This window comes from Budorcas taxicolor, chromosome 7, assembly GCF_023091745.1.
Source record: "Budorcas taxicolor isolate Tak-1 chromosome 7, Takin1.1, whole genome shotgun sequence".
In the NCBI taxonomy this organism is placed as follows: Eukaryota; Metazoa; Chordata; class Mammalia; order Artiodactyla; family Bovidae; genus Budorcas; species Budorcas taxicolor.
Genome location: NC_068916.1, coordinates 22,334,656 through 22,361,458, shown reverse-complemented (window position 1 = coordinate 22,361,458; position 26,803 = coordinate 22,334,656). Strand labels below are relative to the sequence as shown.

Below are 26,803 nucleotides of genomic sequence, written 5' to 3'. Positions count from 1 at the left end.
TGCATTGGGAGCTCAGAGTCTTAGTCACTGAGACACCAGGGAAGTCCCCTACATACCCAGTTCTATATTTAGTTCTTTAATCCATTTTGATATTTTTTTTGTACATCCCTTAAAAGAGACATCGCTGGCTAACCCCTACTCAGTCCCCATGGACTTACCATTCTCAGAATTCACATAAAATCCATCGGTTGCTGTATCACCTGGCCCCTAGCTGGTAAAGCCCTGCTGCTATCCCTTTCTTGTTACCAGTATCTTTGAACTGCAACTAATCTCTGCAGCCTCAAGGATAGGCCTCTAGCTTTCTTCCAACTGCCTCTTCTTTGGGGTCCATGAGAAATGTTCTGTACAGACTACTTGGCCCAGGTTTCCCCTTCTCTGAGGCTTACAGCAGGAAAACAACACCATGAGAGTCACTGGGCCATACTTTATCTACAACTGCCCAGGAGGAGCTGATCCAACCCTGCCCTGCAAGGACTCCTTGAAAAAAAAGTTTTGACAAATATCAACCTGTGTTCTTTTGCCCCTTGCAATCTAATATTTTTCCCTTTCTCTGCCTCCTTTCAGCCAATCAGCCCAGGGCCCACACTGTAAAGCCTATGAGGCAGACAGTGTGGTGAGCCACCCAGATGCTTCTTTCTGGATTGAGGTATTCATTTCTGAAGCTGTCAGGAGTGTTGCTTGCTGATGACTCACAGCTATGTCCCTCTCTGGATACTGCCCTCATCTGAAAAGAAATGCCTCACCTGTGTTACAACCTCCCTAGGGACAGCCTTCTTCAATGCTGGGCTGATGCCAGAGTAGGAAGGTCTAGGCATCTTGCCTCAATTTAGGGCAATTATAAGGGGTTTTCCAAGTTCCAGACCTTCTCAGAGGGTTGACTCAGGTCTGTTTTGCAGCTGAATCATAGTTCATCTTACTGCACTGCCCAACCCTGTTTCCCCCAATGTCTAACATTATTCTTGAATGCAAATCTCCAGTTCAGAGTCTGTATTTAGAATTGACCTAAAAACTGTTAGTAAACTGAGTGGTTCTAATATATAGATTCTAAAATAAGATTTTGGCAGTCAATTACCTGCTTGGTGGCTAGCAATGAGGACCCTATCATTTGTGGGAGATGTAATATTAATAGTCCCTGGAATGTTGTAGTTGTATATGTGTTCAAACCTTCAGTAACAGCAAATTGGGAAAGGATATTAGTGGAAAAGAACACACCGGTGGTGCAATATCTCAGGTGACTAAAAGATACACGGGTATGGTATACAAACTAAGGTTCCCCTAAAGATGTAGAAAAAAAAAAACATAGTTATCAGACGGTAAATGTATGGCTATCAGAGGGTAAATCAGTGCAGGCAGGAATCAATTAGGAGTTTGGTATTAACAGATACACACGACTATGTATAAATATCTTGCAATAATCTATAATGGAAAAGTTTGAAAAAATATGCTATATATATAAATAACTGGATTATTTTGGTGTACGTGAAAAACATAATATATAGTGTAAAACACTATAAATCAAGTATACTACAATTTTTAAAAATCTGAACTAGAAACCACACACATGAAAAAAGAAGTGAAAGGCCTGCATACTGATAACTACAAAGCACTACTGAGAGAAAGTAAAAAAGACCTAAATAAATAGAAAAACACCTCCATGTTACTGAACTGGAAGTCTATGTTGCCAAATGGCAGTACTATCCCAACAATTTATAGGCTCAGTGAAATCCCTATAAAATTCCAACTCCCTTGTTCATATAAATGAAAAAAACCTATCCTAAAGTTCCTGTGGAAATGCAAGGGACCCAGAATAGCCAAAAATCTTGGAAAGGAAAAATAAAGTTGAAGTACACATTCATTGATTTCAGAACTTACAGTAAGGAAAGAACAATCTTTTCAACAAATGGTGCTGGGACAAATGGATATCTAAGTGCACGAGAATGAAGTTGGACCCATAGCTCACCACATGCAAAAATTAACTCGGGAAGTTCCCCGGTGGTTAAGATTCCAGGCTTTCACTGCTGTGGCCTAGGTTCAATCCCTGGTAGGGGAATTGAGATCCCATAAGCTGCATGGCACAGCCAAAAAAGAAGTTGACTCAAAATGTATCAAACTTAAATACAACAGCTAAAATGATAAAACTCTTAAGAGAAAATACAGGTATAATATTTGTGACCTTGGATCAAGCAATGGTTTCTTAGGTGTGACATATAAATTATAAGTAACCAAAGGGAAAAGAACAGATTAACTGGACTTCATTAAATTTAAAAACTTTTGTGCATCAAAGGACACCATTAAGGAAAGTCACAATGGGAGAAATATTTCCAGGTTATATATCTGATAAAGTTCTAGTATCCTGGATATAAAAAAGAATACATGAAACTCAATAAAAAGACAACCTAATTTTAAAGTGGACAATGGATGTAAATATATCTCCAATGAAGATAAAGAACTGGCCAATAAAAACATTAAAAGATGATCAACATCATTAGGCATTATGCAAATACAAATATCAGCAAAAAGAAGATATATCACTCACCATAGGATGGCTATAAAAATAAAAAGCAGAAAATATAAGTGTTGACAAGAGTGTGAAGAAATGGTAACAGTCATACACTGATGATGGGAAAGTAAAACGGTACTGTCACTGGAGGAAGCAGTGTAACAGTTGCTATAAAAGTTAAACACAGTTACCATATGACCCAGTAATTCTACTCCTAGGATAACCAAGAGAATTTAAAATATCTGTTCACACAAAAATTTGTACATAAATCTTTTTGGTAGCATAATTCACAATAGTTGAAAAGTCAAAACTCAAATGCTCAGCAAATGATGGATAAACAAAATATGCCGTATCCATACAATGGCATATTATTTAGCTCTAAAAATGTATTGAAATACATGCTACAACATGGATGAACCTTGAAAATACTAAGGGAAAGAAAACAGACACAAAAGCCTGTATGTTATATGATTTTGTTTGTATGAAATGTTCAGAATAAATAAATCCACACAGGCAGAAAACAGAGTAATGCTTGCCAGGGACTGAGAAGGGAAAAAGAAGGGGAGAATGTGAATTACTGTTAAAAGGACACAGGGTTTGTTTGGGGGGTGATGGAAACATCATGGAATTATATTAATGATTGTTGCATCACCATGTTGTGCAATACACTAAAAACCATTGAATTATATACTTAAAAGGGTGAAATTTATGGTATATAAATTACATCTCAATAAAAATTTTTAAGAGGATAGATTTACCCCATTTACGAACATGGTAGAAAGGTCTCAGCCTTGTAAAACCAGGTGCATATCCCTCAGGATCTACTTTCATTCTCCTTCTGGTCACTACACCAATAACTGAAATCAAGTTACAGCATAACCTAACTAAAGAAGTAGCGGGCCTAATAAGGGAAAAACACACTGTATACTGAAGAAGCTACAGAAACTGAGTTAACATATTCCATCAGGATCTAATTATTGGGTCTGGATTCTAAGGATGTTGGTGGAAGGTGGGGATGGGGCCTGTCACATGTAAAACTGGCACAGGTCTGTGTTTATCTTTACCATGCATCACATCTCTTTTCACACAATGTGAAGCACTCACAGCTGTAATCATTTGGGTGATTTCCAAAACACTGCATTTCAGCACCATTTCTAATAGCAATATATTTTCAGTTTGCACCCACATTTTGAGCTAATTCATTAATGATTGGAAGACTATACTGCTAACATGGCAATACTACCCAAATAATCTACTGGTTCAGTACAATTCCTATAAAAATCCCAACTTCCTTGTTCACATGAATGGAAAAGTCTACCATAAAGTTCCTGCTGGGCCGGCCCCATCTTATAACATGGTAGATATGACAGACAAGAACCCAATGGGCAGCTTTGTTGCATAATCACTTCATATTTCAAGCTTAAACACTTAATTTCTACCGCAAATACTCCATTTCTAACTCTCCTGCTACAGTATGCACTTAAAGTTGGCCAACTTTCTGTTTTAGCTGTGAACAGGCAGAGGCAGATTATGGGATATGCTGCTCTGGACCAACTACTGGATATTTAAAGACTTCACAAATGTGGTAGGATCCTGAATTTTCACAATCTTTAATAGTTATGATCAAATGGTCAGCTGGTCCCATCACAGTCTACCACCCAAAAAAATAGTAGCTTGACACAGTAGAGATCTCTTAAAGATTCCGGTAAGGTGTTAGCTTGAACATTCTAATTATATTCTACGAGGACAAGGTCATCTTTCAGGATGCATTCTATATCCCCAAATCAATAACTATAATATGCAGAATACATGGGTCTGGGAACCCTGGGATGAAAATTGGAATGGCTCCACTTCATGCCATTCAGAGTGATTCACCTGGAGAATTTCTGTTTCCTATAGGCTCTATTGATCTAGAGCTACCACTACCAAATAAGGTAACAATTAGCCATGTATATCTGTTTAAATTTTAAAATGTAATTAAAAATTAAGTTCCTTAGTTGTACTAGTCATATTTCAAGTGCTCAATAGCCACATGAGACAGTGGCTACCATAATAAATAGCACAAGCACTATACATTTCCATTACTGTAGAATGTTCTATTGGACAGCATTACTCTACAGGACCTGATTACCAGAATAGAAAACTTCTACCAGGGGATACAGAGAATCCTACTGAAATTTAAGCTATGGCTATGGCACTGTCCCTTTAAGCACTTCATGCCAAGAGACCAGGAAGAAATAAAAGGAGTCACTTTTCTGACAGGGTCATTGACCCTGATCATCAAGAGGAAATAGTGCTGGGACTTCCCTGGCAGTCCAGTGGTTAAGACTCTGCACTTCTTCAGGGGTATGGATTCTATCCCTGGTTGGGGCACTAAGAGTCCACATGGGGTGTGGTGTAGCCAAAACATTTTTTTTTTAAAGGTAAGTGTTCCTGTTGCTATTACAGAATGGAAATAAGGAAAAATATGGTGCTCAGGTGATCCACAGGAAGGTTTCTTGGACTTGTCAAATTTTAATAGTAAAGGGACAAATGTTTCATTCATGCCCTCAAAACATAATGGTAAACAAGGCTCAGACATCTCAGGATGAGGGTTTGGGTCAGATTAACTGGTGTGCCACCCATTACAGCAGAGGTACAAGCCTGACACAGGAATAAAGAATACCTTCATATTTCCTGTGTAGTAACACGACAATGACTGAAGGTCCAAATGAGCGTGCTCCCAATGCTTTGTTACTATGTACGTGTCTGGAAAACTGAACAACTGCCATATCTAAGTGCTGGGAGATCAAGATTGTCTGAAAATGTCAGAAAATGGTGGCTGAAATTGAAAGAGCTACTTTCAAAATATTTCTTTGTGCTAAGTTTTTCTCTGTCTCAGACATTTGCACTTGTTACACTCATCTTTCAGGTCATTCACACAGCTGGCTCATTATTACCCCAATGTAATTTCCTTAAAAGAGATTTTCCCTAATCAACAAAATCTCCCAACATAGCTTATTTTTCTTAATACCACTATAATTAATTCCTTTATAAGAGTTCTAAAATGTGCATTCATCTTATTAATAGAGTTTTAATTTTTCATATTTACTGTTAAATTACACCACTTGAATTTAATCTTCGTAAGCGTGGACACTTAGGTGATTCCATTCACTGCAACATTCTCAGCACCTAGTAATAATCAATGCCCCCTGGTGGCTCAGAGGGTAAAGCATCTGCCTACAATGTGGGAGACCTGGGTTCAATCCCTGGGTCGGGAAGATCCCCTGGAGATGGAAATGGCAACCCACTCCAGTACTCTTGCCTGGAAAATCCCATGGACTGAGAAGCCTGGTAGGCTACAGCCCATGGGGTCGCAAAGAGTTGGACACGACTGAGTGACTTCACTTTCACTTTCACTTTCAGTACACTGTAGGTACCAATGTGTGTGTGCTAAGTTGCTTCAGTCGTGTCCAACTCTTTGTGACCCTATGGACCGTTAGCCCGACAGACTCCTCTGTCCATAGGATTCTCCAGGCAAGAATACTGAAGTGGGTTGCCATGCCCTCCTCAAGGGGATCTTCCTGACCCAGAGATCAAACCCACATCTCCTGTGGCTCCTGCATTGCAGGCAGATTCTTTACCACTGAGCCACCAGGGGAACCGTAGGTGCTAATACATAGTTTCTTTCTTTTTTGCCAATAAATATTTTCTAATTGACTGTTGCAGAGGCTAACAAAACTGGATTAGAAATTGGGACAGGTTATTTCAATACCTTTAACTAACCAATAAATCAGTGGGGACAAAAACCTAAAAGCAACAACTTGCCAAATATACACAGCTAGTTTCTAGCAGATTCAGCATCAGAACTTTTCAAGATTGCTGGGGGAAATATCAATAACCTCAGATATGCAGATGACACCACCCTTATGGCAGAAAGTGAAGAAGAACTAAAAAGCCTCTTGATGAAAGTGAAAGTGGAGAGTGAAAAAGTTGCCTTAAAGCTCAACATTCAGAAAACGAAGATCATGGCATCTGGTCCCATCACTTCATGGGAAATAGATGGAGAAACAGTGGAAACAGTGGCAGACTTTATTTTGGGGGGCTCCAAAATCACTGCAGATGGTGACTGCAGCCATGAAATTAAAAGACACTTACTCCTTGGAAGAAAAGTTATGACCAACCTAGATGGCATATTCAAAAGCAGAGACATTACTTTGCCAACAAAGGTCCGTCTAGTCAAGGCTATGGTTTTTCCAGTGGTCATGTATGGATGTGAGAGTTTGACTGTGAAGAAAGCTGAGTGCTGAAGAATTGATGCTTTTGAACTGTGGTGTTGGAGAAGACTCTTGAGAGTCCCTTGGACTGCAAGGAGATCCAACCAGTCCATCCTAAAGGAGATCAGTCCTGGGTGTTCATTGGAAGGACTGATGCTGAAGCTGAAACTCCAATACTTTGGCCACCTGATGTGAAGAGCTGACTCATTGGAAAAGATCCTGATGCTGGGAAGGATTGGGGGCAGGAGGAGAAGGGGATGACAGAGGATAAGATGGCTGGATGGCATCACCGACTCGATGTACATGAGTTTGGGTAAACTCTGGGAGTTGGTGATGAACAGGGAGGCCTGGTGTGCTGCGATTCATGGGGTCACAAAGAGTCGGACACAACTGAGCGACTGAATTGAACTGAACTGAAAAGGCCCTGCCCTTTCCACTGAATCATCTATATAAAAGTAAACAATAAATACTGCAACTGTTCCAAGAATGTGGCAAGCAGAATATACATAAGGCAAAGAAAGTGAACTATAATTAGTGCTCATGTGCTCAGTCGTGACCAACTCTTTGTGACCCCATGGACTGTAGCCCACCAGGTTCCTCTGTCCATGGGATTTTCCAGGCAAGAATACTAGAGTGGGTTGCCATTTCCTTCTCCAGGAACTATAATTAGTATCAACTTTAAATACCATATCTGCCATCTCTTGTCTATTTAACTATGAGAGAAGCAAACAGAATAACTTCCAAATATGTGTGGCAGTAGCAAAGACTGGAAGAGCTAGGAATATAGTTAATTCACAAGAGAACTCAAACTACATTTCTTTACCACCTTCTCTTCTAAATCCTTGACCAATGTTTCTTAACATACCATAAAAGCATTGCTCCAATGTTCATGCTGGAGAAAAGATGTGGGGTAACTGTTCCAAATAATCTGTACCTAGAATATTAGGCCTAAAATGTCTTACACTAATTTTGTAATTAATGATTTTTCTTATTTTATCTTGGCGAAAACAGGAAATTTACACATTGTGACTACTGCCCGTTGGGACTAAAGTACACCACTCATATCCATTTTCTAAGTTATAATCACTCATTGAAACAAATAAAACAAGTCATATTCAAAAAATTCCCGAAAGAACATTCTTTGTCCAAATTAAGCTTTTTTCTTATTAATAATGATGATTAAAAGAACAGGAAGGATCTTCATGTTGTACCAACCTCAAATTGGGTATGACAGAATTTCAATATTGACAATCATTTCCTTCCAAAAGGAATGAATAAGAATGAGAGAGAAACCTTTCCCCATGGAAGCAGTCTTTGTTGTTGTTGTTGTTCAGTCGCTAAGACATGTCCGACTCATGACGACCCTATGGACTGCAGCACACCAGGTTCCCCTCTCCTTCCCTGTCTCCCAGAGTTTGCTCATATTCATGTCCATTGAGTCAGTGATGCTATCTAACTTCCCATTCTCTACCACCCTTCTCTCCGCTTGCCCTCAATCTTTCCCAGAATCAGTCTTTTCCAATGACTTGGTTCTTCACATCTGATGGCCAAATTATCGGAGCTTCAGTTTTACCATCAGTCCTTTCAATGAATATTCAGGGTAGATTTCCTTTAGTGGTCATTAGTGATGAGCAAAAGTCTCTGGGATGTCCCTCACAAAAGTGAGGTCTAAATCTGCTATAACTTGGGAACAATTTTTGGAAATTTTAAAAGTAAGTGTGATAATACCAGAGTATTATTTGATATAATTTGGGTAGAAAAGGAAAGACAGTAGAAAAATGTCTGTTATACGCCTCTAGGAATCCTGAGGGCTTTCCCCCCTCATTGCTTATTTTAAAATTAGCTTAAAAAATTAAACAATTACTTAAAGAAAATGAAAAAATTAGCCCTAGTGCAGAGGAGGAAATCACACCTGTCAAAACAAATGGTTCTAGATCTTCACCCCTCAATGAAGAGACTGACAATGTTAAGGAGTAACCGAATGACTCCCCGAGGGGATTCTGCAACTTTTCCCTTTCCCTCTTTCCCCCTCTACTTTTAATCACTAAGTGATAGTAGTTCCCTTACAAGGTTGATCATTAGAATCTACTGGAGTGTTTTAAAAAACACAAATTTCTGGATCAAAGTCCTCAATGTTTTGTTCAGTGGTGATGCTTCCAGCTCATGCTTAGTGTGTCTAGGGGACAAGTCCGTACTGACCATACTTACATAGTTCGTGAATGTGGCTACGCGATTCCCCGTCACAATAAATTCCAAAGGGTTACTGTCAAAGTCCTGTGAAATTTATGTAAAAGTGAATATACAGGTCTTAAGCTTAACTAAGAAAAGAAGCATGAACAATAGTTGCTTTCCCAACCATTATGAGAATGAGAAACTCATCTTAGCCAAATGGAGGTCACCCTGCTCCTCAAGGATGGATATGGTCATATAGGCAGGTGAGACTGGAAACCAGACAGAAAGGGCAGATATAGGAACTAAGTGTTACATTCCAAGAACAAACCACCAATCCACTTATTTTTGCATGGTGGAGACAGAAAACTCAACAAAGGAAGTGGGTCAGAAAAGATGACTAAGAAGGAATGCATGCCACTCTAGAAAACATTTGATCCTAGAGCTGGATAAGTCAGGAACATTTCAGAGTGGAATCACAAAGAGGTCTTATCCATCTATAGGAACAGATTGGCTTTTGCTTTCAAGATCTATATCATTTCCTCAGTAAAAGCTATTCCCACAACATCAAGAATATGGTTTCACAGATTCCTGTCAATCTTGACTGTAGAGACAGGTACTTTCAGACTATATTCTGGTAGCAGTGAGAGAGGGCTTTGATTCTAGGGACACCTTCTTATGAAGGGACAGTTTTAAAGGAAGAATCTTAGCTTACACCTAAGCTCCCCCAGGAAATCTTTTCTGAACATTTAGGCTGCATGCCTGTTCACTGGGTCTCAGGACACTGTGCACATACCTTCTTTATAGCACTTACTAAGTAACTTAGAAAGTAACTATTCACACACATGACTTGCAAAAAACATGCCTCTGTTTGAAAATGGGAATTTTTTTTTTTTTTTGCCTTCCTATCCCTAGATCCTAGGAGAGTAACCAGGATATTAAAAGTGCTGAAGAAACATTTGGTGTTTTGTTTGCTGATTCAGCTTGTCATTCCCAGAGTACAAATACCAATCTTCTCTCAGTGTCTGGTTCAGCCATACAAGGGGCTTATGTGAGGCTGAAGTACTGGCACTCAAAGCAAGTGACTCAAGTGCTCCTCCTATCAACAGAGGAATGAGGTCTGCCTGAAGAGACCGAGGAACCTTCTAGCACAAGAGAGGGGACACAGGTAGGAGGAAAAGACTATGTAGCTCTCTCTCCATCACTTTCTACCCCAAGAATTCATCTTAAGTCCAGGTGCCCAGTGGAGGCAGCACCACACTAGAAGACAATAAAATCTGTTTTCTCTTCTGTCCAATTTTAAGACAGTCCCCAAAGATTTATCCTTGAGAATTTAGATGACCCTGAGGTAGAAGCCAAACATTCCATGTGAGTTGGTGCCTTTTCCTGCCACTTGAAACACAGCCCAAAAGAACGATGTTTTGCTCTTACCAAAAAAGAATCCACATGAGGTTCATAGTGTCCTCCAATGCCATAATCAGCAACCTGGCAGTTAAAAAAAAACAAACATGGTTAGCTAGTGGGAAAGCTCCAAGCCAGCTCAAGAACTCTGCATTCCCAAGCCTGCCCCTAAATGAAGACTGAAAAGCAGTTTACCTAGCACCTGCATCTGGACCAGGAAACTAAGGATCAGACAAAATATGGAATTTACCTAAGGTGACACAGACAGAAAGTCACAAAGCTTGAATTCCTACCCAGGCTTTTTGATTCCTGAGGTCCATGCTCTTAAACCCTCCACCATTTTTGCCCAAATAAAAAAACAACCAACAATCAGGCTGGGTAAGTGTCTGTGGGAAAGGGCATAGACGTGGGGCCCCCAACATTTCAAGACCCATGTCCTCAGGCTGGAGAATGGAAAGCTTTTCAGGGCAGAGATAACTATGGCTCAAGTGCCTGATTAGAAAGGACAAGAAAAGGGGACAGGACAGGACACAGATTTCACAGTCAGGTTGACTCAGATACCTCATACCTGGAGAAATTCGGCTGTTTCATCTGACAGCCCAGTGATGAGCTGAATCCTGCGATTCACTTGGCCAATCACAGGGTCTTCTTCTTCTGTTAGAAATACACTGGATGGAGAAAATCAGATAGAAGACAGGGGCATGGGGCAAGGAGCAAAGGGGATCAATGAAAAGAGAGTCAGGAGAAAAAGATGGGGTAGAAAAGGAGGTGGAGAGGACGAAGGGGTTGGAGATCATTCCTCTCACCTCAGGACACTGTCACAGCTGTCATTTCCAGCTCAGAAATGCCATATGGTGATGTTTAGAATCCCCACAATGTCAGCATTCACAGGAGCCTTTCAACTCATCCCTTCCAAACTTCTGATCTCTTAACAATTATATTGGGACAATACTGAGAGGGTAAACTGGCCAAGTTTATACAGTCAGTAAGGGCAGAGGTAGGACTATAACTCAAGTCATCAAGATTTTAGTCCTGTGCTTTTCTGGTGAGACAAGATCTCCCAAAATTTTAAATAAAACTCAAAACTGATCAAACCACGATAAAAATTTGAATATATAATTTAAGTTAGAAAAAAATCATTCTTGGGTCCATGAACAAACACAACCCACATGTATAAACATATGTGCATAGTTGCTCACTCATGTCCAACTCTGCAACCCCGTGGACTGTAGCCTGCCAGGCTCCTCTGTCCATGCGATCTGCCAGGCAAGAATACTGAATTGGGTTGCTGTTTCTTTCTCCAAGGGATCTTCCTGACACAGGGACCAAAGCTAGGTCTCCTACATTGCAAGCAGATTCTTCACCATCTGTGCCACAAGGGAAACCTCATACACACATGCACACTTATAAACCCACATGGAGGTATGCACACAGTCACAGCTAAGGACAGTGTGAGAGACAAACAGTAAACAAAAGGAGAGACATGAAGTGAACACCCAGGTCAGAGAAATCTCACATATACGAGTAGGGTGATTGGGAGAGATGCCAAACCACACTATGCCCAGATTACCTTTGGCTGATTCTTTGTTTGGATGACTGGGGAGAACGTGAAGTGAGGCTAAAGACTCTGGAACATTTCATCTAGGAAATAAAATCTGAGAATGAATTTAGTCTCACTTCACCTCTATCTGCTTATGTCCAAAGACTCTAGCCATAGAACTATCATTCATTCATTCATTAATTTATTGTTTTTAAAACTTATTATGAGCTATTTTAAAGCATACAGAGACCTATGAGGAATAATACAGCAGATCCAGAGGTACCCTAACTCAGGCCTACCAATTCTTGGCATTGGTCAGAAGATGCAGAGACTACCTACCTACACAATACCTATATAAAAGACTTTCTTTCTTCACTAATAAGATAATTGTGATTTTATTTAAGATACCAATGTGCCCAGAAAAAAAGATTATATCTTCTCATCTCACTTGTATTCTGTGTACATGTGCAAAGTTGCCTCCATTGTGTCCACCTCTGTGTGACCCTATGGACCATAGCTTGCCAGGCTCCTCTGTCCATGGGATTTTCCAGGCAAGAATACTGGAGTGGGTTGCCATGCCCTCCTCCAGGAGATCTTCCTGACCCAGGGATTAAATCCAGGTCTCTTATGCCTCCTGCAAAGAATCACTATCTCCAAATTATTAGTGCTTATTTACCCTGGAACATATTTTTATATATTTATTATTAATGTATTAAAAGTGAAATAGTATTTTTCCATGTACTTTATATAAATTGTATCATACTAAACATAATCTTCTATAACATGCTTTTTAACTTAATGTTTGTTTTCTGAGAGATCCATGAGAACAATTTGTTTGTGTTCTTTTTTTTTAATTTACTCATTTCCACTCCAGCTAAGTCATGGGTTGTATGCATAGTTCATGAATTATTCATTTCCCTTTGATGAACATTCAGATTTGTAAAACCTTTATATTACATCTCCCTGTCCACATGTACAAGTGTTTCACTAGAGTATGTGTACAAGTGTTTCACTAGTGGTCTGTATACCCCTAAAGTATGCAAATTTTAGCAGAAATACACAGGAACTGATTTTCAGATACTCAAGTGCTATATATACACTTAAACAGCTTTGCTATTTCTCTCTCTTTTTAAAAAACATTTATTCATTCATTTAGTTGCAATGTGCAAGATCTAGTCCTGTGACCAGGGATTGGACACAGGTCCCCTGCAGGTCTTAGCTACTGGACCCATCAAGGAAGTCCCTCAATTTTTCCTTTCAAATAGTCCTTCCCTTCACTCTTCAAAAGAAAAGTCTAGTGTTCATGCACATAAAATTTTATGACGGTGTATACTTCCCAAGTGTTAGAACTAGGGCATCAAAAAAAGGAACAACATGAAATACAGCTTCAGTGAAGCCTCCTCTAGGTTAACGAAGACACTCATTAACTCACAGTATGGTTTCCTGTATCTAACATATCTGGTTAACTATATAGTATTTAGAAATGGGGTATTTTTGGCCCTTGTTGGGATGCTCTGAATAAAAATGTTTGTAAAGCAGGACACTATAACTGATAAAAATTTTAGTTTCATAATTTGGCCTCTTCTATTCCTTGATTATTTTCAAAGAAGGCTTTCAAATAGTCTTGTGGGATGAAGGGTCTAGTGAGGTTCTAGTAAAGGTCTAGTAAGGGTCAAGTGAGTAGTGAGAATGAATATTTCTCTGAAAAGTGGTGGCAATTCTTTTCCACTATTCTTAACATTCATCCCTAGTATATGTCACTTATTATAAAGAAAAGGAAATTCAAACACCTAAAAAAGTCCAAAGTCTAGGTTGGTAACATTGATTATTTTAATAGTAAAAGGCTGTCAACAATTATATTCTTCTAAATGCAATTCCTTCCACATAGCTTCCAAAAATCACCAATAAGGAAAGAAAACAAAATCACCCATCACCTAGACATACAATGTAACTTGGAAACAGATACTACAAATTTCAATTTTTTTGTTAATGGGAAAATAAACACCAGATGTCAGCAAAGTGCTCCAAAGACATCTAAGCAAAGAATCCAAGGCAGCAGAAAGAATGAAAAGTGCAGTATGGTCTTAATGATGGTGAAACAAATATTAATGGTAAACATCATAGAAAGTAATCTAGGCTCTTCTTTCCAGAGGGAGAGGTCGTACTCTGAATAGGGAAATACTGAGGGAAAAATATGAAACTTAGTGGATCAAAGGACTGCCTTTTGGATGTTTTAAACACAAGAGCTTAGAACCTGTACTGAATCACAGGAAAGGCACTATTACTGGGGTAAAGGCAGTCTCAGAGAGTGAGATGGCTCTCATAGGTTTGGTGCTGAAAAGAAGTGGCTAAAAGTAAGGGACTCATGAAAATTATAAATTAAGAAATAATCCACAGTAGACAGACCAAAAATAATACCATTAATTAAACTGAATGCATTTCATTGTAGAAATAGAAGAGGAAACATGTAACATGAGATCAATGGTCCAGGAAAATACAACAAAAATAAACATGAACAAGAAAAATAAAAAAGAACTCACTACCCATACAAGTTACTGTCAAAAAACATAAAATGAAAATAAAAACTTCAGGAGTTAAAAACACAAAATCACCCAGCCCTAGCCAAGAAACAGAAGAAAATTATAACAAAATACTGTAACATTAAATATAATTAAGCATCTGTAGCTCTGAAAGAAAATTACAGTTCATAAATTGAAAAGCTCAAATGGATATAGACAACAAAAGAATATATGAATTAGAAATTGATCATATTCAAAACAGCTACAGAGAAAAAATAAAACAATACTTTGGCCACCTGATGCGAAGAGCCAACTCACTGGAAAAGACCCTGATACTAGGAAAGGCTGAGGGCAGGAGGAGAACAGGGCAACAGAGGATGAGACTGTTGGATGGCATTGCCAACTCAATGGACATAAGTTTGAGCAAACTCTGAGAGACAGCGAAGGACAGGGAAGCCTGGTGTGCTGTAGTTCATGGGGTGGCAAAGAGTTGGACATGACTAAGTGACTGAACAACAACAACATACTCCTAACAAACTGACCATTACCCAAGTAACTATAAACTCTGGAAAAAATATGAAAAATAACTACCAGAAGGCACTGCAGATTAAACAAAAGCAGGCAGATTATGAGCGGCAGTCAATCCTTAAAAGGCAAGAATGGTACAGGGTGATTTCCTATTTTTTAAACAGCTATTAGACTTGGATGACCATAGGTGATACAGAACAGGACAGCTAAAATTCTGAGAGAAAATCCAAAGTTTTTCTAACCTGAAACACATTACTGCTGCTGCTGCTAAGTCACTTCAGTCGTGTCCGACTCTGTGTGACCCCACAGACGGCAGCCCACCAGGCTCCCCCGTCCCTGGGATTCTCCAGGCAAGAACACTGGAGTGGGTTGCCATTTCCTTCTCCAATGCAGGAAAGTGAAAAGTGAAAGGGAAGTCGCTCAGTCGTGTCCGACTCTTCGCGACCCCATGGACCTCAGCCTACCAGGCTCCTCTGTCCATGGGATTTTCCAGGCAAGAGTACTGGAGTGGGGTGCCATCGCCTTCTCTGGAAACACATTACATCAGTGCTTAAAAGTAGACTGAGTCACAACGTGAGAGAAAACTGGTAGTGGTGGTGGTTTAGTAGCTAAGTTGTATCCGACTCTTTGCAACCCCATGAATTGTAAACCATCAGGCTTCTCTGTCTATAGGATTTCCCAGGCAAGAATACTGGAGTGGGTTGCTGAGAGAAAGAGAGGAACTTTCAAATACTATGCATAAGCTCCACCCAACTCTCTCACAGATCACCAAACAAAGCATATGTAGGTGAGACTGCAAGCATCCCAGCCAAGAATAAGAACTGAACTGCACAGAAAAGCTTGCAGTTTGTGTCAAACCAAGTTAACTTCCTGTATTAAAAACAAACAAGCTGTCCATTCCAAGATGGTGACACAGGATGCTCCTGAACTCACCTTCTCCCATGGACACACCAAATCTATAGCTACGTATAGAAAATTTTTCTCTGAAGGAAATCCAGAGGATGAGTGACAACTATGCATCAGGTGAACAAGAAAAACTCCACATCAAAAATGGTAAGAGAAGGGGAAATCCCTGGTGGTCCAGTGGTTATTACTCTGCACTCCCATTGTAGGGCATACAGGTTTGATTTCTGGTCAGGAAACTAAGATTCTGCAAGCTGCATGGTGTGACCAAAAGATAAATAAATAAATAAAAATTTTAAAAATAGTAAAAGAGAACAAAATCACAGACAGAAAAACTAATGGTTATCAATGGGAGAGGGAAGGGGGGGGGGGGCAAAGTAGGGGTAAGGAATTAAGAGGTATTCACCTGAAACAGGTATATTTATATACTTTAAAAGCTGCTGCCAGAGGGTCCAGCTTACAATCAGCCTGCACCCAGAGGCTGACTGATATCCTTTCCTTTGGACACTAATAGCTCTTGGTACACCTTCAAATACTAGAAGCCACTAAGAACAAATAAGGCTGCTTAGACAATCACAAACATTTGAGAAAAAAACAAGAGCTAGGTCATGGTTTAATGACAAGGTTCATCTCCTACACAAGACTAAAGTGTAGGAAGTGACCAAACACCTTAAACTGCTAATGGAAAAAAATGAAAACCAAGAATACTCTACCCAGAAAGGTTGTTTTTCAAATTTTAATAAGAAATAAGGAGTTATCCACACAACCAAAAGATGAAGGAAATCACCACAAATATATCAGTATTACAAGAAATGTTAAAGGGAACTCTAAATTGAAATGAAAGGGCACCAAGTAACAAGAAAACATTTGAAGTATAAATCTCACTGGTAAAGGTAAATATAGTTAAATTCAAATAATCTAACGCTGTAATGGTGGTGGGTTAATCACTGATAATCTAGTGTAAAGATTCAAACACAAAGGTAGTAAACTATAATTATAATAATGTGTCAATGTATACGCAAGATAAAAAGATGTAGATTTTGACATCAAAAAGAGAAATAATGGGTAGGGGAGAGTTAAAATACAGGGCTTTAAAATGCATTCAAACTTAAGTTGTTATTAAAACAGACTGTTATAAACACAAGATGGGGTTTATGTAAGCCTCATGGTAACCACAAAGCAAAAATCTATTGCAAGTATACAAAAAACAAACAAAAACACCTAGGCATACCACTATTTTAAAAAATCAAGAAGAGTGTAAGAGAAGAATAAAGGAATTCAAAAACAGCCAGAAAACAATTACCAAATGGCAGTAAGTCCATACCTATTGATAATTAATTTTATGTAAATGGACTAAATTCTCCAATGAAAAGACATGCGATGGATGAATGGATAAAAAAACAAGACCCAGAAATATGCTGCCTACAACAGACTCACTTCAACTTTATGGAAATACACTGACTAAAAGTGAAGGGATATAAAAATACAGTCTATACAATGGAAACCAAAAGAAAGCTGAGAGAGGTATACTTATTCTAGATAAAACAGACTTTAAGACAAAGACTATAATAAGAGACAAAAAGGTCATTGTATTATACAATGATACAGTGGTCAGCCTAGTAAGAGGACATATTTGAAAATACTTATGGACCCAACACCAGGGCTTCCCTGGCGGCTAAAATAGTAAAGAATCTGCCTGCAATGTAGTAGACCCAGGCTTGTTCCCTGGGTAGGGAAGATCCCCTGGAGAAGGAAATGGCAACCCACTGCAGTATTCTTGACTGGAGAATCCCATAGACAAAGGAGCCTACCTAGCAGGCTATAGTTCATGGAGTCACAAAGAGTCAGATACGACTCAGTGACTATCACACCATGCACCCAACACAGTAGCATCAAAACATAAAAAGATTTAAAGGGAACCATTGATAACAATACAATAATAACAGTAATTGTTGTTGTTCAATCACTAAGTTGGGTCCAACTCTTGGCACCCCTGTGGACTGCAGCACTCCAGGCTCCCCTGTCCTTCACTATCTCCTGGAGTTTGCTCAAATTCATGTCCATTGAGTTGGCAATGCCATGCAACAATCCCATCCTCTGTCGCCCCCTTATCCTCTTGCCCTCAATCTTTCCCAGCATTATGGTCTTTTCCAATGAGTTGGCTCTTTGCATTAAGTGGCCAAAGTATTGGAGCTTCAGCTTTCACATCAGTCCTTCCAACAAATATTCAGGGTTGATTTCCTTTAGGATTGACTGGTTTGATCTCCTTGCAGTCCAAGGGACTCTCAAGAGTCTTCTCTAGATTTAAAAGCATCAGTTCTTTGGTGCTCAGCCCTTTTTATGGTCCAACTCTCACATCTGTACATGATCACTGGAAAAACCATAGCTTTGACTACATGGACCTTTGTCGGTAAAGTGACGTCTCTTCTTTTTAATACACTGTCTATGTTGGTCATAGCTTTTCTTCCAAGGAGCAAGTTTTTAATTTCATGGTTGCAGTCACCATCCACAGTGATTTTGGAGCCCAAGAAAAGAAAATCTGCCACCGCTTCAACTTTTCCCCTTTCTATTTGCTATGAGGTGATGCGAATGGATACCATGATCTTAGTTTTTTTAATGCTGAGTTTTAAGCCAGCTTTTTCACTCTCTTCTTTCACCCTCATCAAGAGGCTCTTTAGTTCCTCTTTACTTTCTGCCGTTACAGTGATATTATCTGAATATCTGAGGTTGTTGACATTTCTCCCAGAAGTTTTGATTTTAGCTTGTGAGTCATTCAGCCTGGCATTTCACATGATATACTCTGCACAGAAGTTAAATAGTCAGAGTGACAATACACAGTCTTGTCATACTCCTTTCCTAACTGTGAACCAATACATTGTTCCATGTCTGATTCTAACTGATGCTTACTGACTTGCATACAGGTTTCTCAGGCAACAGGTACGGTGGTCTGGTACTCCCATTTCTTTAAGAATTTCTGTAGTGATCCATAGTTTCTGGATCACTGGAAGGACTGTATCCATAGTTTCTTGGGCTTCCTTGATAGCTCAGTTGGTAAAGAATCCGCCTGCAATGCAGGAGACCCTGGTTCAATTCCTGGGCTGGGAAGATCCACTGGAGAAGGGATAGGCTACCCACTCCAGTATTCTTGGGCTTCCGTTGTGGCTCAGCTGGTAAAGAATCTGCCTGCAATGTGGGAGACCTGAGTTCAATCCCTGGGGTAGGGAAGATCCCCTGGAGAAGGAAAAGCCTACCCACTTCAGTATTCTGGCCTGGAGAATTCCATAGACTGCATAGTCCATGGGGTTGCAAAGAGTCAGACACAACTGAGTGACTTTCATAGTTTCTAATGATCCATACAGTCAAAGGCTTTAGCACAGTCAATGAAGCAGATGTTTTTCTGGAATTCCCTAGCTTTCTCTATGATACAAAAAATGTTGGCCATTTGATTTCTGGTTCCTCTGTCTTTTCTCAACCCAGCTTGCACATCTAGAAGCTCTCTCAGTTCACATAGGCTTTTGAGCATAACCTTACTAGCATGTGAAATAAGCACAAGTATCCAGTAGTTAGAACATTCTTTGGCATTACCCTTTTGGGGGATTAGGATGAAAGTGTGATGCTGTAGAGAACAATAATGCATAGGAACTTGAATCAAGGTAAACTGGGCCTGGTTGAGTAGGAGATAGGAAGAGTGAACATCAACATCTTAGGAATCAGTGAACTAAAATGAACAGAAATGGGTGAGTTTAATTCAGACAACTACTAATATCTACTACTATGGGCAAGAATCCTTTAGGAGAAATGAAGTAGCCCTCATAGACAAAAAGAGTCTGAAATGCAATACTTGGGTGCAATCTCAAAAACGACAGAATGATATCAGTTTGTTTCCAAAGCAAACCATTCAAAAATAGTAGTAGGAGACTTCAATACTCTGCTTTCATCATGGGTAGAACACACAGACAGAATCAGTACAGAAACACTGAACTTACACATTACACCAGAGGGATTTAACAGAACATTTTTAGGCCATTTCATTTAAAAGCAGCAGGATATACATTCTCCTCAAGCATATATGGAACATTCTCCAGTATACATGATATGTGACATGTGGCTCAGAGGGTAAAGCATCTGCGTGCAATGCAGGAGACGTGGGTTTGATCCCTGGGTCAGGAAGATCCCCCGGAGAAGGAAATGGCAAACCACTCCAGTACTCTTGCCTGGAAAATCCCATGGACAGAGAAGCCTGGTAGATACAGTCCATGGGATCACAAAGAGTAGGACACGACTGAGCGACTTCACTTCACTATGCCACAAAACAACTCTTGATAAAGTTAAGAGGACTAAAATCATATCAAGCATCTTTTCCAATCACAACATTATGAAACTAAAAACTAATAGCAAGAAGAAAGCTGGAAAATTCACATATATGGGCAGACTAAGCAACACACTGTTGAATAACCAGTGGGTCAAAGAAGAAGTCAATCAAGAAGATACTGAGAGAAATAAAATGCAAGTATAACAAACAAAACTTAAGGGATGCAGCAAAAGTAGTTCTAAGAAGAAAACTCATAGCAATAAATGCCTGAATTAAGAAACAAGAGAGAACTCAAAATAACCTCATTATACACCTCAAGGAACTAGAAAGAGAAGAACAAATGAAGCCCAAAGCCAGTAGAAGGGAAAAAATAACAAAGCACAGAGTGAAAACAAATGAAACACAGACTAAAAAGACAATAGAAAGGGTCAATAAAACTAATAGCTTTTTAAAATAAAAAATGTAGACAAAACAGACAAACCTGTAGATAGATTCACCAAGAAAAAGAGAAGACTCAAATAAAATTAGAAAAGAAAGAGGAGGTGTTACAACTGATACTACAAAAATACAAAGGTCCTTGAGAAATTATGTTGAACAAGAACAAACTGGGACAACCTTGAAGAAATGATAAGTCCCTAGAAACATACAACCTACCAAGAATGTATCATGAAGAAATGGAAAATCTGAAAAGATCAATTACTAGTAAGAAGACTGAATCAATTATTTGAAAATAACCAACAAAAAGTTCAGGACCACAGGGCTTCACTGGTAAATTTGACTAAATACTAAAGAAATACTAATAACAATTCTTCTCAAACTCTCTCAGAATTCTCAGAGGGAATACTTCCAAACTTATTTTACTCTGGCAGCATTACATTGATACCAAAAAACTATAAGAAAAGAAAAATATACACCAATATCCTTGTTGAACAAAGATGTAAAAATCCTCAACAATCTATTCAGTTCAGTTCAGTTCAGTCACTCAGTCTTGTCCAACTCTTTGTGGCCCCATGAATCGCAGCACACCAGGCCTCCCTGTCCATCACCAACTCCCGGAGTTCACTCAAACTCACGTCCATCGAGTCGGTGATGCCATCCAGCCATCTCATGCTCTGTCGTCCCTTCTTCTCCTGCCCCCAATCCCTCCCAGCATCAGAGTCTTTTCCAATGAGTCAACTCTTCTCATGAGGTGGCCAAAGTACTGGAGCTTCAGCTTTAGCATCATTCCTTCCAAAGAAATCCCAGGACTGATCTCCTTCAGAATGGACTGGTTGGATCTCCTTGCAGTCCAAGGGACTCTCAAGAGTCTTCTCCAACACCACACTTCAAAAGCATCAATTCTTCGTTGCTAAGCCTTCTTCACAGTCCAACTCTCACATCCATACATGACCACAGGAAAAACCATAGCCCTGACTAGACGGACCTTAGTTGGCAAAGTAATGTCTCTGCTTTTGAATATGCTATCTAGGTTGGTCATAACTTTTCTTCCAAGGAGTAAGCATCTTTTAATTTCATGGCTGCAATCACCATCTGCAGTGATTTTGGAGCCCCAAAAATAAAGTCTGACACTGTTTCCACTGTTTCTCCATCTATTTCCCATGAAGTGATGGGACCAGATGCCATGATCTTTGTTTTCTGAATGTTGAGCTTTAAGGCAACTTTTTCACTCTCCACTTTCACTTTCATCAAGAAGCTTTTTAGTTCCTCTTCACTTTCTGCCATAAGGGTGGTATCATCTGCATATCTGAGGTTATTGATATTTCTCCTGGCAATCTTGATTTCAGCTTGTGTTTCTTCCAGTCCAGCGTTTCTCATGATGTACTCTGCATATAAGTCAAATAAGCAGGGTGACAATATACAGCCTTGATGTACTCCTTTTCCTATTTGGAACCAGTCTGTTGTTCCATGTCCAGTTCTAACTGCTGCTTCCTGACCTGCATACAGATTTCTCAAGAGGCAGGTCAGGTGGTCTGGTATTCCCATCAATCTATTAGCAAAACAAATTATACAATACATTAGAAAGATCACACACCATGATCAAGTGGGACTTAACCCTGGAATGCAAGGATGGATAAATACTTGGAAATTAATCAATGTGAATCACATTAACAAAATGAATGGAAAAGTCATATGATCATTTCAATAGATGAAAAAAAACCATCTGACAAAATTCACCATCCATTCATGATCAAAAAAATCTCAGCAAATACAGAGGAAATGTGCTCCAACATAAAAAAGGCCATATATGCCAAGTCCACAACTAACAGCATACTCAACAGTGAAAATGTCAAAGATCTTCTCTAATCAGGAACAAGACAAGGATGCCCACACTCATCATTTTTATTCAGTATAGCACTAGAAGTTCTAGACAGAGCAATTAGGCAAGAAGAAGAAAAGAAAGGCAGTTGGAAAGGAAGAAGTAAAACTATCCCTATTTGCAGACACCATGATCTTTTTTTTTCACTGAAGTATAGTTAATTTGGGGGCTTTCTTTGTGGCTCATCTGCAAAAGAATCCGCCTGCAATGTGGGAGACCTGGGTTCAATCCCTAGGTTGGGAAGATCCCTGGAGAAGGGAAAGGCTACCCACTCCAGTTTCTGGCCTGGAGAATTCCACAGACCATATGGTCCATGGGGGTCACAAAGAGTCGGACACAACTGAGCGACTTTCACTTTGGGGCTTCCCTTTTGGCTCAGCTGGTAAAGAATCTGCCTGCAGTGTGGGAGACTTGGATTCAATACCTGGGTTGGAAAGATCCCCTGGGGAAGGGAAAGGCTACCTACTCCAGTATTCTGGCCTGGAGAATTCCATAGACTGTATAATCCACAGGGTCGCAAAGAGTCGAACATGACTGAGCAACTTTCATATAGCTAATTTAAAATGCTGTGTTGGTTTCTGTTGTATAGTAAAGTGAATCAGTTATATATATATTCAGTTATATATGTATACATATATTTTGTCTTTTTCATATTCTTTTCCACTATAGTTTAATATAAGATACTGAATATAGGTCCCTGTGCTATACAGAACCTTTCTGTTTATCTATTTCATATACAGTAATTTCTATCTGCTAATTCCAAACTCCTAATTTACTCTTCCCCCAGTCCCCTTTAGTAACCGTAAATTTGTTTCCTGTTTCTGTTTTATAAATAAGCTTATTTGTGTCATACTTTAAACTCTACATATAAGACAGATTATATAATACTGTCTCTGTCTAACTTCATGTAGTATGATAATCTCTAGACCCATTCATGTTGTTGCAAATAGCATTATTTTATTCATTTTTACGCTGAGTAGGATTCCACTGTGTGTGCGTGTGTGTGTGTACACACACAAACTACATCTTCTTTATCCATTATCTGCCAATGAACATTTAGGCTGCTTTATTTCTTGGGTATTGTAAATAGCGCTGATATGAACACTGGGGTGCATGTACCATTTTGAATTAGAATTTCATCTTTTCCATATATATCTGAAGAAGTGGAATTAATAGATCATCATCTATTTTTGGCTTTTTAAGGAACCTCCATATTGTTCTCCATAGTGGCTGTAGCAATTACATCCCCACAGTGTAGGAGGGTTCCCTTTCTCCACATCCTCCAATCTATTTATAGAGTTTTTGATGATGGTCATTTTGATGGGTGTGAAGTGATACCTCACTGTAGTCTTGATTTGCATTTCTCTAATAATTAGTGATGTTGAACATCTTTTAATGTGCCTGTTGGCCATCTGTATGCCTTCTTTGGAAAAACGTCTGTTCAGGTCTGGCCACCTCATGCGAAGAGTTGACTCATTGGAAAAGACTCTGATGCTGGGTGGGATTGGGGGCAGGAGGAAAAGGGGATGACCGAGGATGAGATGGCTGGATGGCATCACAGACTCGATGGACGTGAGTCTGAGTGAACTCTGGGAGATGGTGATGGACAGGAAGGCCTAGCGTGCTGCGATTCATGGGGTCGCAAACAGTCGGACATGACTGAGCGACTGAACTGAACTGAACTGAACTGAGGTCTTCTGCCCATGTTTTAGATTGGTTTGTCTGTTTTTTGCTGCCATTTTTTGAGCTTTCTGAGCTGTTTGCATATCTTAGAAATTAATCCCTTGCCAGTCACATCATTTGCAAATATTTTTTCTCCTGACCTGTACACTGTCTTTTTGCTTTGCCTCCACTTTGTTCTTTTTCCTTAAGATTGCTTTGGCAGTAGATGCCATGATTTTATATAGAAAGCTCTAAAAACCCCACCCAAAACTGTGAACTAATAAGCAAGTGCAGTAGTTGCAGGGTAAAAAAATCAATATACAACAATAAATTGCATTTCTGTTTACTAATTACAAACTATCAGAAATAGAAATTAGGAAAACAATCCCATTTCCAACTGCATCAAAAAGAACAAAATACATAAGAATAAATTTAACCAAGGAAATGGAAGAAGTATATGCTATAAACTACACAATGAAAGAAACTGAAGACAACACAAATAAATGGAAAGATATTCCAGGCTCACGAACTGGAAGAAGTAATACTGTTAAAATTGTTCATATTACCAAAAGCAATCTACAGATTCAATGCAATTTCTATCAAAGTATCAAAGGTACTTTTCACATAAATAGAACCAAAAATCCTAAAATTTGCATGGAACCACAGAAGACTCCAAATAGGCAAAACAATCTTGAGAAAAAAGAACAAAGCTGAAGGCATCATGCTTCCTGATTTCAAACTATATTATAAACATATAGTCACAAAACAGTTTGGTATTGGCCTAAAAACAGACCCAAAGATCGATAGAACAGAAGAGAGAGCCCAGAAATAAACCTATGCAGATGTGGTGAATTAATTTACAACAAAGGAACCAAGAATATACAATGGAAAAAGGATAACCTCTTCAATAAATGGTACCAGAAAAACTGGACAGCCACACGCAAAAGAATGAAACTGGACCATTATCTCAAGCCATACAAAAAATCAACTCAAAGTGGATTAGACCTGAATGTAAGATCCAAAACCATAAAACTCATAGAAGAAAACAAAGGGTAAGCTCTCTGACACTGATCTTGGCAATGATTTTTTGTATTTGACACCAAAAATGAAAGCAAGAAAAGAAAAAATTAGTGATTGGGACTATATCAAATGAAAAAGTTTCTATACAGCCAAAGAAACCATCACAAAATGAAAAGGCAACCTATGGAATGGGTGAAAATATTTGGAAATCATGTTTCTGATAAGGGGATAATATCCAAATCATATAAAGAACTACTACAATTTAACAGATACTAACAATCCAGCACAGGGATGATCCAGAGAGATGATATTGGGTGGGAGGTGGGAGGGGGGTTCAGGATTGGGAACTCATGTACACCCGTGGCTGATTCATGTCAATGTATAGCAAAATCAATACAGTATGGTAGAGCAAAATAAAGTAAAAATAAAAATTTTTTTAAAAATGAGAAAGGGATCTGAACAGACATTTTCCCAAAGATGATATAAAAATGAATAGACAAAAATGATATAAAAATAAACAGACATTTTTCCAAACATGATTTAAACATATGAAAAGGTGATGGTAATGGTTTAGTCACTAAGTAATGTCCAACTCTTGTAACCCCATGGACTGTAGCCCAACAGACTCCTTTGTCCATGGAATTCTCCAGGTAAGAATACTAAGAGTGGAATGCCATCTCCTTCTCTAGGGTATCTTCCTGACCCAGAGACTGAACCTGGGTCTCCTGCACTGCAGGTGGATTCTATACTAACTGAGCCATTAGGGAGGTCATGAAAAGGTGCTCAACATCATTAGTCACTATGAAAACGTAAACCAAAACCACAATGAAATACCACCTCACATCTGCTACAATGGCTAAAAGACAAGAAGTAAATATTGGTGAGTATGTAGAAACCTGTACACTGTTGGTAAGAATGTAAATTGGTGCAGCCACTGTGGAAAATAGTACAGAGATCCCTCAAAAATTTAAACATAGAACTACAATATGATCCTATAATGATACTCTGCATATTTATCCAGCAGAAAAGAAATCACAATCTTGAAAATGCATCTGCAGCCCCATGTTCACTGCAGCATTATTTACAATAGCCAAGGCAAGAAAACAATGTAAATGCCCATCAACAGAGGAACAGATAAAGAAAATGGGTATTGCTAGATTTCTAATTTAAAAAAACAGATGTGCAACAAGGGTTTACTGTATAGCACAGGAAACTATAGTCAATATCTTACAATACCTATAATGGAAAATAACTTTTAAAATAATATATGTGTGTATGTATAACTGAATCACACAAAAAAGAATTCTTTTTGAAATTTAGTAATGTTTATCTTTTTGCTAGTTTTTCTAAATGTCCTATGGACATCTAATAACAACAAGGATGACCCTGTATACAAGACAGCAAAAATGACACAGATGTGTATAGCGGACTTTTGGATTCAGAGGGAGAGGGAGAGGGTGGGATGATTTGGGAGAATGGCATTGAAACATGTATACTATCATGTAAGAATCGAATCGCCAGTCTATGTCCGATGCAGGATACAGCATGCTTGGGGCTGGTGCATGGGGATGACCCAGAGGGATGTTATGGGGAGGGAGGTGGGAGGGGGGTTCATGTTTGGGAACACATGTACACCCGTGGCAGATTCACGTCAATGTATGGCAAAACCAATACAG

General features: G+C 39.1%; 1 protein-coding gene across 1 annotated transcript in view; it reads right to left on the bottom strand.

The window, feature by feature from the left end:
* Positions 1-26,803, bottom strand: part of LOC128050960 (prolyl 4-hydroxylase subunit alpha-2-like) — a 100,584-nt gene that overhangs the window by 24,670 nt on the left and 49,111 nt on the right. Inside the window, 4 exon segments of the mRNA XM_052643480.1 lie at positions 8,965-9,030; positions 10,357-10,410; positions 10,895-10,994; positions 11,897-11,967. Coding sequence (XP_052499440.1) covers positions 8,965-9,030; positions 10,357-10,410; positions 10,895-10,994; positions 11,897-11,967 — 291 coding nt within the window.